Genomic DNA, 13,692 nt, shown 5'->3' on the forward strand with positions numbered 1-13,692 from the left:
CATTCTGTTGTCATGAATATTTATGCATATTTTGTTTTTACAGAGACTTGACCATATTATCTAAAGAAATCATATTATTCACCCCCCTGAAGAACTGCACTGCCAAGTTTTGGGGAAAAAATAGAATAATTTAACTCAACACACTTTCTTTTTTAAATTTTTATGGCTTTTTATGTTATTAGTTTTCACAGCCTGTGATGTTTTGCAATATCACTTTGAATACTGAATCTGGAAGATTTTGGAGCTACCTAAAAAGCCCTTCAGAAGGTTCTTAGAGGCTAAAAGCTTTCATACCCATGGATCGTGTCATTGAACTGAGCTGGGAAGAAGTGGGAGAGAAGTTTGAATGTACTCTACACAAAAAGCTTAGAGATTTTAGGTGTGAGGTTGCTAGGCGAGAGGCCAGAAGGCTGGACTCGCTTCCTCCCTGCAAGATGACAGCCAAAGATGCCCGAAGCGCAGATAGGCATCTGTAAAACAGGAACAGCAGCCTCCAGTGCACATCCCTGGATTGGATGATGGTCAAATGAAATTCATGTTCAAGTGCTTTAGAAACTTTAATGTTGTACCCTTTGGGGGTGAATGAATGTAGGTGTGAAATGAAGTGTTGGAGTGAGTAGAGGATGCTCTGGAATATTTTGAAAGAAATTGTGATAAGCTCAGGGGAAGAATTCTTATTAAAATTTAAATTGAATATTGGAAGTAATCATGACCAGTAAAGTTCCTTGAGGAAGGGATAGAAAGTAGTAGTGATAATCGGAAGAAAATAATTTGCATAGAGAGCTAGAACTCACAACATGCTCCTCCATCTAGTCTCATTTAATCTTTATGAGGGCACTATAGAGAAGAAATTGCTTCAATTTTAATAATGGAAAACCTGAAGCTCAGGAGGAAAGGACCAATAATCCAGGTTATTTCATGCCAGTTCCTGTTTTTTTTCCCCATAGCTGATTTTCCTTTTTCTTGGAAGCCTTTGTGAGTTGTTTCTTCTCATTGGTATTATGTTTTACACAGTAAATTAAAGTATTGAAAATCTTCCTATACTCTTAAATATCTGATGATCCATAAACTTGAAGACACTTAGAAACCTATCATCAAGGAATTAATAGAATGCCCCTATTCACCATTTTATTAGGACAGAATTTTTTTTTTTTGAGTTCATAATAATTTACATCAATGTGAGATTTCAGTTGTACATTATTTCTTGTCTGTCACCACATAAGTGCTCCCCTTCCCCCCCAGTGCCCCTCCCCCCGACTTCCTCTGGTAACCACTGAACTGTTTTCTTTGTCCCAGTACTTGTTTATATTCCACATATGAGTGAAATCATCTGGTGTTTGTAGGACAGAATTTTAAATGGAGGTGTATGTATATCAAGGGATGGAACGGGAAATAGTATTCTTTTTATTATTATTATTATTATTTTGGTGAGGAAGATTAGGCCTGAGCTAACATCCATGGCCAATTCTCTTTTTGCTGATGAAGATTGCCCCTGAGCTAATATCTGTGTCCATCTTCCTCTACTTTGTGTGTGGGACACCTGCCACTGCATGGCTTGATAAGTGGTGCTAGGTCCACATGTGGGATCTGACCCTGCAAATCTGAGGCTGCAGAAGTGGAGCATGCAAACTTAACCACTACCCCACCAGGCAGGCCCAGGAAATAGTATTCTTGCTCATGATTCTGAAACTCTCTCTGTTAACATTAGAGAAGAAGAAATGAAAGGCTTAGAAATACAGCTCACATCAGATATCTAGTTGAACACCTACCTTTGTGTGTCCTCTATGGTCGTTTGTATTTATACACATGTGTGTGTATGTATCAAAGGGATGAGAGGAAGAATATGTGTGAGAAAAAGTCAAGTGGATGTAATATAGAATGACAGCATTAAATCCATCATTAAAAGTCAATCATTTGTAAAGGTACTCTAATGCCAAGTCTTATTTACATTTGGTAGGAGCTGGGTATACACTGGTCTCATCAAGACCCTTATCATTTTAAGAGATACCCCTCCCTGCATACCAAAAATAAAAGGTAGGTTCTTGGGAGCCGTTATGCTTGGGAGTCAGATCCCCACCCTGCCCCTTACATTGAATGGCCTTAGTCAAGTCGCTCACCTCCTGTACGCATCTGTAAAGCAGAAGATACTAGTAGATGCCTGTCGCATAGGATTGTTAGTATTAAGTGAGATTCAGTTCATGTATGTTTAGCACTGTGCCTGTTTCGTCCCGAAGACTGAAATATTAAGTATTTGTTCTTAAATATTTCTTTGAAAAGTGAACACATTTGATGTACAGAGAATATGAAATAAAAATTATTCACAGAGGGACTAGACAATTTCTACTTTATAAAGGAAAAGAAATTAAAGTTGTTTATACCACGTAGGAATCTATTGGCTATAGCTTGTTGATCTGAAATTATATTTTTAACAAAGGAATCTGTTCTGAATATTTAGTGGAGGCATAAATGAGCTGAGATGTAGAACTTCTCTAATTCCACACCTGGAGGGATTTATAAGGGTTTATTTTATGTTTGAATTCTTACACGTTCGTAGGATTTTAGTCCTAGAAAGATGATCATCTAGCGATGCTCCTTTGTTTTACATCTGAAGAAACTGAGACCCCAGGGTCAAGAGAGGGGATTAATTGCCGCCTCCATGGAGTTCCCAGCATTCTGAATGTGTGAGCCTGTAGTGGTGCTTGTATTCAGATGCCTTCTGTGAGTTGTGTATGCGGACGTCTTTGTCAATCACTCCTTTTTAATTCCTTGAGAGTAAGCTCTGGGTCCAATTTGCTTTCATATAATAATGGAGAAAAAAGTACTTTCAAATACCTTGCTTTATTGACGCTTTACAACAAACCCTGAGGAGTGCTTATTAACTCTTACAGGTGGAGAAACCGAGATATGAAGTAACTTGCCCCAAGTTGCTTCTCACTAAGTAAGGGAGCTGGAATATAAATCAGTAGTACTGACAGAAAGCTACTGCTGCTGTTCAACATGTCTCCCTTTTACCCCACACTTGATTTTTTTTTTAACTTTTTCTGGTTTTTTGCAGGGAAGGATTCACCCTGAGCTAACATCTGTTGTGAATCTTGCTCCTTTTTTTTTTTTTTTTTTTTTTAACTTCCCAAAACCCCAGTTCGTGGTTGTATGTCCTCATTGTTAAGTTCTTCTCGTTCTTCTTTGTGCGCCGCTCCCACAGCATGGCAACTGACAGGTGGTGTGCTTCTGCGACCAGGAAACAAACCTGGGCCGCTGAAGTGATGAGAATGCCGAACTTTAACCACTAGGCATGGCTGGCTTACACGTGATTTGTGCAGGAGACTCTACTGTGCTCTGGAAAAGACAAATTCACAAAGTATACATGGTTTCTGCCCTCCGGAAGCTATAATTTAATATTTATAAGAAAATGCTATGTAAAGTAAATTATATAACAGAGGTATATAGTCAAAGTGTGATTGGTGTATGTCTTTGAGTAAATTCCATAATCCCTTTCATGTTTGCAGCTCCTGCTTCGTACCAAGCCCTTGTTTGTGTATTTTATATATATTGTCTCTTAGGTTTCTCAAAACCATGCAAAGCTACATATCATTATTGCCATTTTATAGATGAGACAATCAAGTTCAGAGTTGTTAAGTAACTTCGCAAAGTCATCCAGCTGGTGACTTCTCTCTATCCATGCTTATTTCACTATGCCATGTCATTTTCTTCATTGGCAAAAGGAGAGAATGGATTCTTTTTGCCACCTATGAAAATGAAAATTGTACGTGGAGACTTGAAACTTTCTGTAGGATAAAGAAAATCCTATGTAAATATTAGCATTAATAATTATACTCATTATTGCCATGTGCTACCATTTTGGAGCTTTAATTTGTATTTGGTCTTGGGATTTGTTTCATAAATAGTATTAGAACACAGAATAGAAATGAGGAGGTTATACTATTGAGGTCTACTGAAAAGTTTGTAGGCTACTCTCCCAGTACAGGTACTAAATCCTTGAGATGCCAGAAAACAAGTAAAATTGTGGAGCAAAAGCCATGAGAAACCCTTGGGAGAATGAAGGTAGTTGATTGCCTGAGTAGGGAGTGGGGAACAGCAGCCTGGTAGGGAGCAGCAGGGAGTCACACACGCAGATAGGCTGGATGGTTATAGCCTATCTGCTATAACCATCCAGCAGGGAGTCACACACGCAGATAGCCTGGATGGTTGGGCATTTTCAGGCTGAGGGCTTCAGTCTGAAACTACAGGGTCAGAGTATATATGAAGAAAAGCCTTCTGCGTTGTTTTGGTGAACATGGATTTGCCGTTGGAGTGCAAAACTGGGGCCCAAGGAGCCCTGTGAAAGAACAATTAGCAGAAGATCTCTCCTGCCACCCTGAAACCCTGATTGTTGCACATTTGCTCCCACTTGCTCTACCTCTAGGCAGAAAAGTGGTAATCAGATGAGATGTGAGAAGCTCAGGCGCCAACAGTGCACACGCAGGATGCAGAGCAGGCGTGGATGGGCTGGCTGGCCCCTGAGCAACATGCCCATACCAGATAACTTCAGACATGGCTGTGCCCCTGGCAGGTGATTCAGGGTGGTGCCTCAACGGCTTCAGTCAATAAGTAGAAAGGGGGTTGAGTTGAATGTCAGCTGTAGAGTCACTGAGATCTGAGGTATGGGATCTCTTTTGCCTAAATCCATTGCCAGAAATACCATCCATTTGTAGCTGATTCCCAAATCACTTGTAATTGCAATTAGATTTGCTTTATTCACTCCGTCTTTCTATATGATCTTAGCCACCTAGCCTTAGCACATACTCTACTCTTTACTGGAATTTGCCTCCCTGTCTTTTGCTGCCTTTTTTACTACTGATACCTGAGTAGTTAGCCTAGACATTAACTCTCCCAAGACGACTTCTTGAGACTTGCCCACATCCCGCTCCTCTGTACTCCCATAGCACCCTGTGCTTACTTGCATCACACCATTTTACAATTGTTTGCTTGATTGTCTCTCCTAATAGACTGCATTCCTGAAAGGAAAGGTCACATCTTTTTAGTACATCACCTGGTACATAAGAGGTGCACAAAAAATATTTCTTGAATGAAAGATGGTCTTGTAGCTTACTTTGAAGAGTTAGTTTTCAAACCCAAGTCTTTTGACTTGATACACTAAGTCTTTTTTGAGGCTAAGACTCAGTGTATGCATAGAAATAGGGAAAAAAATTAAGTATAAGAAAGCTGACTTTTTCTGAGATCTACCTGTTGGAGTCCAAGAAGATTTCTTTAATTCGTTTTTATCAGTACTCCCCAGTTGTTCCTTAATAGGATCAAGAGAGAGAATGTCAGGCTGGCGTTGGTAATGTAGACTCGACATTGACAAATCTCCTGTGTAGCTCGGAATAATGGCTCATACATTAGAACTGCTGACAGCTTACTATAATTGGGTACCTTTCTGAAAACCAAAGATAGATTCTGGAGTTTTTTCCTAATTTGTTTATATTAAAATATATCTATGTCTTCCCAGAAATTGGGAGTGATTGAGTTACTGTTGTTCAAGTGTTAGGCTCCCTGTTAAGTAATTCCAAAATCATGGCTGAGCTGCTCTTGCTTCGCTGACACCCAGACCAACTTTAATATGAATAAATGTGGCCAGTTAATCATTTAGTCTCCTTTCCTGTCAGCTGTTTGGTTCTGGGTTTTGTTCTATTTGAATAGTTTTATTGTTGTTAGAGAAGCAGCTGAGAATTATAGAACAATATCCCATTGAGCCCCAGGTTGAGCAGAGTAAATCTTGGTTGGATGCTTTCTTACATGACTAGAAGAGTTTATGACTTCAGGAACAGGGACGGGTTTTTCCCTAACTTACCCTTGCAGAAGACACTTTTCTAGTTAGCTGTCTAGGCGTTTATAGTGTTGTTATTGAACTGCAACTTTGTTCTTAAGAACACTTAGATGGTGGTCCAAAGAAAATTTATCCAGGGGCAATGATGATTAAAATTACTTCCAGGGTGAATTATTACAAGTGATTAGATAATTGAGGAACAAATCTGATGTAGGATGATGGTAGTTGAAAAAGCAAGTATATATTGTGTTTTAAGTGGCTGGAGATTTTTGAGCTTGAAGAAGAGAGCAGGAGTCCAGAAACCTGCTTCTAGACTCAGTTCTGTGTCCTGTCTTTGTGACCTGCAAAATGTACCATCTCTGCAGTTGACTTCTCAAGTTGGTTGTGAGCCTTGATTAAAGGGCAACAGTGCGAAGGGCCAAACAGGTACCCAATGGACGTGGTCTTCTTCTTGTTACACTTCTTTTCGTTATTGTTACTCTTTTTGTTACTCACAGGCGGATCCCAAAGAGCTAATCAAGATGGTCACCAGACATGTGACTCGATATGGATGTGAATCCTGGCCCGAGGATCTCGCCTCACTCACCAAGCAGTTACACTACTACAACGAACGCCTGCTGGATTCCACTGAGGCTCAGATCCTTCAGGGCCTGCGGAAGGGGGTGGACGTGCAGCGGTTTACTGCTGATGACCAGTATAAAAGGGAAACTATCCTTGGTCTGGCAGAGTAAGCGATACCTTTGTCTCATAAAGAGATGGAGTTCAAATATGAAAGAACAAGTTGAATTATCAGGACTATTAATCACAGTCCTTTGAAGATTTACAATCATGGTTGCTATAAACAGGGCTTCCTCTTCTTCTTCTGATTGTATGAAGGATGTGTGTGTCTTCCCAAAGGGATCAGTAGATGCAGACTACATTTTGAGCCTGCAGATTTAAATAGTAAGGACAGGAATTATTTAAAGAAAAAAAGTTTCCCATGATTTTGATATCCCAATACAAGATGGTTACCATGTTAGAAGTGGTAAGATCTGATCAGGGGTGAAAAGTGTGATGCTTATTAGAGAAATTTAAAAACAAGATTAGCTTTTATTCCTGGCTGGAATCTCACTTTTCAAACTACATGGCAGTTTAATTTCTTCAGTATGTTAAAAATTAGATACAGTTGACCTAATACCAGAGGAAAGACCCAGTGTTGTGGGTTCATGGCACCTTTATCTGCCCTGGGTTTCTGGAGAAAGAAAAGCTCATTGGAACTAGCAGTCTCTCTTGTCAGAGGCCAGTAGCAGCTGCCACTTTGTCCCCTTCACTTAGCCCTTTGGAGAGAAGAGCAGGCCCCGTGTGAGATGGCAGTCCTGTGTAAGGCCCAGCGGGAAGAGTTCCTTTCTTGGTATGGAATTCCCCTGGGTTGTAATACTGGTCTCTGTTTTTTTAGATACAATGGGTTCAGATCAAATGAGAATTACTTACGTGTCAGAAGGTGGGAAAGTGAAAAAAACAAAAAGGAAAAGTAAACACCCCAAATTCTTTTTAGAATAAGGCAAGAAAGAGAGAGATCAAAGAAAGACAGTAGGAACAACCCGTAGCAAGATTCAGTTAAGAAGGGAAATATGAATCTTTTTCTCTTCCCCTCTATTCTCCTGGAGGTTCATAATTTCATAGAGTCATTTAATGTCCACTTTGAAAGTGACTGAAGGATCATTTAATCCAACCTCCTCACTTTTGGAAGAGGAATCTGAGAGCCAAAGAACTGGAAAGAGTTCTTCAAGCTCACACAGCCAGGGTGGAACCTGGGCTTCCTATTTCCCAGTCCAGTAGGCTTTCTCTTTGGGCATTTCGTAATCCTTGGTGACATGCTTATGATTTCTTAGAAGAGGGTTATTGTGCAGAATAAAAGTTTATAAGATAAGGCACACCTTACATCATCAATTACATTTTGCTAGTATTTTTGCCCTTTATTTTCTTTTTTAAGTATCTAGCTAGCATATGCTATTTGGAGTATATCCTAAAGGACGAATTCATGCTTTTGATAAATATATAATAGAATCTTCTCCACAATCTGTTGCTTAGAAAAATAGAGCAGTCTTTGGATGGCTTGTTTAAAATGTCTCCAAATGTCCCTGGGTTTTCTGAGTTAGCAGTTCTGTTTGGAGATGGGATTTTAGTGTCTCACATACAAGAATCATTGAAGGACCTGCATCCTCCTGTTTGCAGCTCTACCTTCAGTTGTACACAACAGGACCATTCTGCATTTGTTTATTAATCGTATATTCGTTTTAATGTCAGTTTTCTGTGAGTGCATTATATCTGTCCTTTATTGTCTATATATCTTAGATAATACATTCTTGATGGTTAGTCAGGGTAACTTTGAAGAGGGCATAACATAGTTTGATTCCTTCCCACCTTTATCAAGTGATAAAGGTATCCATAGTAAGTGAGCATGTGCTTGGTGTCAGGAAATGTGCTAGACTACTGTAATAGAAAGGATGAATTGCTAATGGTCCCCATTCTCAAATAATTCTCATTCCATCATGTGGAAGTAGATACTCAATAAATACTTTAAGAAATAGTTTTAAGTGACAATGACCTAATAATCTATGTTGGCTTCTTTTTTTATAGTCCATGAGCAAAGAATGGTTTTTCCATTTTTAAAAGTTTGTGGAAAAACGAGAATTGAAAAAAACAGGGAAAAGAAGAATATACTACCAAGACTATATGGCAGCAAAGCCTAAAAGATTTACTCTCTGGCCCTTTACAGAAAACGTTTGCCAGCCCGTGGCTAATCAAACATACAAATGTCCTGGTTTCCTTCGCTAGGGTAAATATAGTCTTAGCAGTATTACTTCGTAATAACAGATATTTCATCCCTGCGTCTGTGATTTTGCCCACCATTCCTCCAACCAAGAATTCCATCGTACATTTCTCTGCTTCTGAGAAATATGGATCCTGCAATAGCCTTTCCAAAATGGCCTTAATGTGGGTCTTCTGGACAAGAATTCCTCATATGCCTAGAGATCCTCAAATCTGGTGACACCATTCCCTGGTTTAAACCTTCCACTGGCTCTCCAGTTGAAGCTGGTCATTCTTTCCTCTCTGTTCTCACGGTATTTTGTAATCTTCTCTTTTAGCACTGCCGCCCTTGTATTTAATTACTAGTTCATGTTTCATATTCTCCACTGAAGTGCAAGTTCCTCAAGAAATATCTTGTTTGTTTCTATATCCTAAGCAGCTAGCACAATACCTGGCGCAGTGTAGAAAGCATAAAAGTTTCTTGAGTGACTAACTGTGAATTCTCTAATATCTACCCATAGGGCAGGGATGCATTTCCTTTGCACTGTTTTTTGACTCTAGGCTCTAGTGTCTAGAGCAGGATTTTTTTGACCTCAGTACATTTTGGACTGGAGAATTCTTTGTTGTGGGAGGGCTGTCCTGTGCATTGTAGGGTGTGCAGCAGCATCCCTGATTTTTACCCACTAGATGCCAGTAGCACTCTCCTCCTCCTCTTCCACTGTGACAATCAAAAATGTCTCCAGACATTGTGAAATGTCTCCTGGGGGACAAAATCACCCTCAGTTGAGAACCACTGGTCTAGACGATTCCTTGGTCAGTTGCAATGCACCACAGTGAAAAAGGAGCATTAAAATTCCTTGGAGGTACTTTTCCTGAATTACTGTGAAATGTCTTATTAAGGACTGTGCTGACCGCACCCCTCTCAGCTGGAGAGCAATCCTAATGAACATTTTCTTTGCTGATTAAAGTAATGTGTTTCTCTTCTTTCCCTTCCCTTTGGCTAATGGACATTCTTGAAGAACACTTGAGGAAAACGTCTACAGCATTGCTCTTTCTCTGGCACAGCGTTACAGTGTCTCCCGTTGGGAGGTTTTTATGACCCATTTGGAGTTCCTGTTCACTGACAGTGGGTAAGCACACAATTCTTATGTAAGTTTATTTCCATGTCTTTCTTTTTAGAGTCTATCTTAGCAGAATCTTGAAGTTGTAAAGTACAATTTCACTTTTCCTTTTGAGCTATACTGGACTAGTATCTTTGTACCTTCTCTCTATACATCTCTGATACACAAATATTCTAACAATAGTCTATTAGTTTTTGTTTTTAGTAATAACAGTCCTGAGTTAGATACTTTAATATTCATTCGTTTATTCAAAGGTGTTTTTTTGAGAATCTGTTGTGTGCTAGAACAGTGGTAAGTGCTGGGGTTACAGTAGACTGGCATGTTGAGAAAAGACTTTAGGCAGGCCAGTCTGGACACATAGAGACCAGTTAGGGAGCTCCTGTAGTAATAAACTGTGTGACAAGTCACCATGGCTTGGAGCAGGGTTTTGAAAGTACAGAAGGAGAGATGAGAATGGGTTTCAGAGATATCTAGAAGGTGAAACAGATACTACTAAATAAATTGATTAATAAAGATAAGCAAGACATGAAGGTGAGTGAAAGGAGAAGAGTTCAGAATCATCTTCAGGATTTTACTTGGTCTCCCTGTTGGATGGTGATGTCATTCAGTGAGACAGGGAAGACTAGTTAAGGACAAGGTATTTTGAGGGGAGGGTAGAAAAAGATAAAGGAATGGAGGTGTTACAGGTACAGAAATGCCCAAGAGGAAAGGTCCAGCAGGCGGTGGATCTTAAAGATCCGGAATTCTCAAGAGAAGGTGGAGCTGGAAATGCTCATTTGGGAGTCGTACACACATACATGACAAACAAGGTATGTTGTGGATGTGCTTTGGGAAATAATCCAGAATGAGAAAGGAGAAGGACTTAAAATAGACCTGGAGGGCTTCCCACAGTTAATGGTAGAGGAAGAGCTGCCAGCAAAAGGGACAAAAACAGAGCACCAAAGAGAAGCAGGAGGAAAAGCAAGAGAATCTTGTGCTGGGGAAGCTTTGGGAAGAAAGAATTTAAAAAAGAGGAGGGAGTATTGAATGGGGTCAAATCCTGCTGAACGGTCAAGAAATGCTTATATTTAGCATCTTTAACTTTTATTAATCACTTTGAAATGTTAACATCTACAGTTTCAGTATTTATGGAACTGCTGCATGAGTGACAGTGCTGTCCATGATAAGTATTGCGCTGACCTCACCATTTTTGAGGCACAGTAATAGGTTCAAATAAATGTTTCTTATGATATGCATATTGGCTTCTTAAAAAATACCTCGACATTTTGTTAAATATCTTTTTCCTTTCATTGAATGTTACATAAAAGGATGTCATATCCGTACAAACAGGATGCTTTGTTGGCCTCTGAATATATTATAAGTTATCAGGCAATGGAATAATGTGCAAGACTGTTCGCAGCATAGCGTTAGACCTGATAGCAGTGTGATTATGCAGATGCAGAGCAATTACTAAAGCAGGAAATCACTGCCTCCTGGCATCCTTACTTGTGAGTGACAAAACACCTCATATTGATTTAGCAAGCAGCATTTGCTGCTCCCTGTTCTTTACTTAAACGACGACGGTAGTTTACCTTACTGTTCAATCAAACTTGGTAACACAGCTATTAGAAGTCAGCCTTGTTAATACAATAGAAATTGCCCAACATTTACTTGTGGAGTCAATGCCAATGGGAAGTTAATAGGTCAGAATTACAAGGAAAATAATGTTCTTTGCCTTAGGGTTTGTTTTCCTTTAAAAAGTCATTTTCCCCCCAAAGTTGATTTCCCTACAATTTTACATTCTTGAACGAGCAAGTTAGAGCTGTGGGGAGGTGAATAGACTATAACACATTTACCTTTCTCTGAAATGAAACAGAAGATACACTGAGTCTATGCCTGAGGGTAGCTGTTGCTCATAGTCAGCCTTGTGTCCAGATTGCCACATTGTAAAGAATTCTGGATTCCGGCCTTCTCTTCCGTCTCCTCCTCCCTGAAAGAAGTCTGGCTTGGCTGCTGAGTTAGTTGTGAGAATGGTTAGTGTATGGAGAGGGGATTTAAGGTAGCTTAGCTTTTCAAAAGTATGCCATGATTAAGCTTATAAAAAGTTGAAAATTAGGTAAAAATTCGGGACTAGGAAAAATCTGTATTAGAGTAGGAAGGTTGAATATAGATACTTAAGTCACAGGTCTTACATGGTTGTTAAAATTGAGCCATACAGTTGGTTTTGATCTTTCTTTTATCCTGAGGGGAAAAAAGATCATGACCAAGACTATGATTTGTGTTGCATGTAAGAGGAAACCTACGAGTCCTAAAAATGGAAGAGCTAATTACTGTCATTACCAAAGTGGAAGTAATTCCCTCCAGACACATGCAACCTTCCTTTCCATATTGTGATCCTTCAGGCCACTTTTCCCCAAAATAGTCACAAAACATAAGCAAGAAGATGCATTTGGGTCTGTTTCTGTCCAGTGGAAAGTGCTCAGACTTTGAATCATGCAAATCTGGGTTCACACCCTGCCTCTGCGACTTCCTACTAATGTGTTCTTGGTGGACAAGACGTTTTATCCCTCTTTGCCTAAACTTCCTTCTCTATAACGTGAGTATTTTTATTCCATTTTGTAGAACTGCTGTGAGATTTAAGAGATTTATACACAGTACCTGACATGTAGTAGGTGCTCCAAAAAAAAAGTAGCTGTTAATTCTGGATATAGGGCAGATTTACTGAATCCGTCCTATGAGCACTGTTAGCCCAATATTGCACATCTGATTTTTGAACAATTACTTTTCAGGTCAATATGGATATTAATGATAAGATTTCTGCTTTCTGAGAATTAAATGAGATGACATAGTGCTTAGTGTATAATAAGCACTCAATAAAAGATGCCTGTTACTATTTCTGTGCTGTAGTGTCTCTTAAAATATTTCTTGTTAGAGAGAGAATAATGTGAGACTGTATACATCAGACAGAATTGAGATTTTATGAGAAATTAAAAGGCTTCAGGGGTCAGGGTTGTCTTTATGGAGGACACAAAGCCTGTTCACATGGCCTTCAGTGTCACCACTCTGTTCATGTAAAACGTTCTGCAGAGAAACTCACCGAGTATTCATGTGACAAGAAATAGACTCTGAGATACACATTATTGATCCTCTTATCAACAGTCTAGATGACCTTGAAGAGTTAAATTCCATTTTTCAGTTTGCAAAGTCACTTGGCCAAATGTTGGCAAAACTGAAAAATGCCATGACCATGTTGACCACGTTTTCCCTGTGTAATCATGTATTCAGCTGTCAGGCAGCACTGCAGATCAAGCCTGCCACGTCAAACTCATTCTGAGGCATTTGTGTAGTAAATACCTGGGATTTGTTTTCCTCAGGTCAGAGTAGTTGTAACTTAGAGGGTAGAATTGTCTCTTTGCCCGGGAATCAGTGGCAGAGCCTTGTTCACTTGTGATCACAGTAATTAATTTGGATTCATATATCTTCAAACTTTGAGGATTAGTCTTTGGAAGAAATGCCTGTCAGTTACTGCATCTGAACTGTGGGAGCGCGTATCCTTTCCCTTTGCTCTCTCTTCCGCCTTTCCCAGCAGCCCCCTCCCTTCTCCCACTTCCACTCTTCTTCCTCTCCCCTTCTAAGTATTCCTTTCAGTCAGCTATGGAATTGTATTATCACTCAATCGCAGACTGAGCAAAGAAAAATGCACTTAAATTAATGTGGTTTTTTATACGAGTATAAGTCCTTTCAATATATGCTGTTCTTGAATTACATTTTTGGGTGATTGACAAGTTGAAGCCAGAACAGAACACCTTAATCATGGGATTAGTACTAATAATTTATTCCTTGTGCATTGGGTAAAACGAATGCTAGTTTCTTCCTGTGGTTAATCTCTGAAAGTTAAATATGCACTATATATATAAGCTGTTTTATAGCTAAAACTTTGTTTGAGAAAAAGCACTTAAACAGTTTTTAAGGGTA

The 13,692-nt window shown here is 39.4% G+C and overlaps 1 protein-coding gene across 1 annotated transcript in view; it reads left to right on the forward strand.

The window, feature by feature from the left end:
• NBAS (NBAS subunit of NRZ tethering complex) overlaps positions 1-13,692 on the forward strand; it is a 331,876-nt gene that overhangs the window by 221,375 nt on the left and 96,809 nt on the right. The window contains exons 41-42 of the mRNA XM_014731302.3: positions 6,325-6,554; positions 9,637-9,747. Coding sequence (XP_014586788.2) covers positions 6,325-6,554; positions 9,637-9,747 — 341 coding nt within the window. The remainder of the gene's footprint in view (positions 1-6,324; positions 6,555-9,636; positions 9,748-13,692) is intronic.

The sequence above is a fragment of the Equus caballus genome, chromosome 15, assembly GCF_041296265.1.
Source record: "Equus caballus isolate H_3958 breed thoroughbred chromosome 15, TB-T2T, whole genome shotgun sequence".
Taxonomy (NCBI): Eukaryota; Metazoa; Chordata; class Mammalia; order Perissodactyla; family Equidae; genus Equus; species Equus caballus.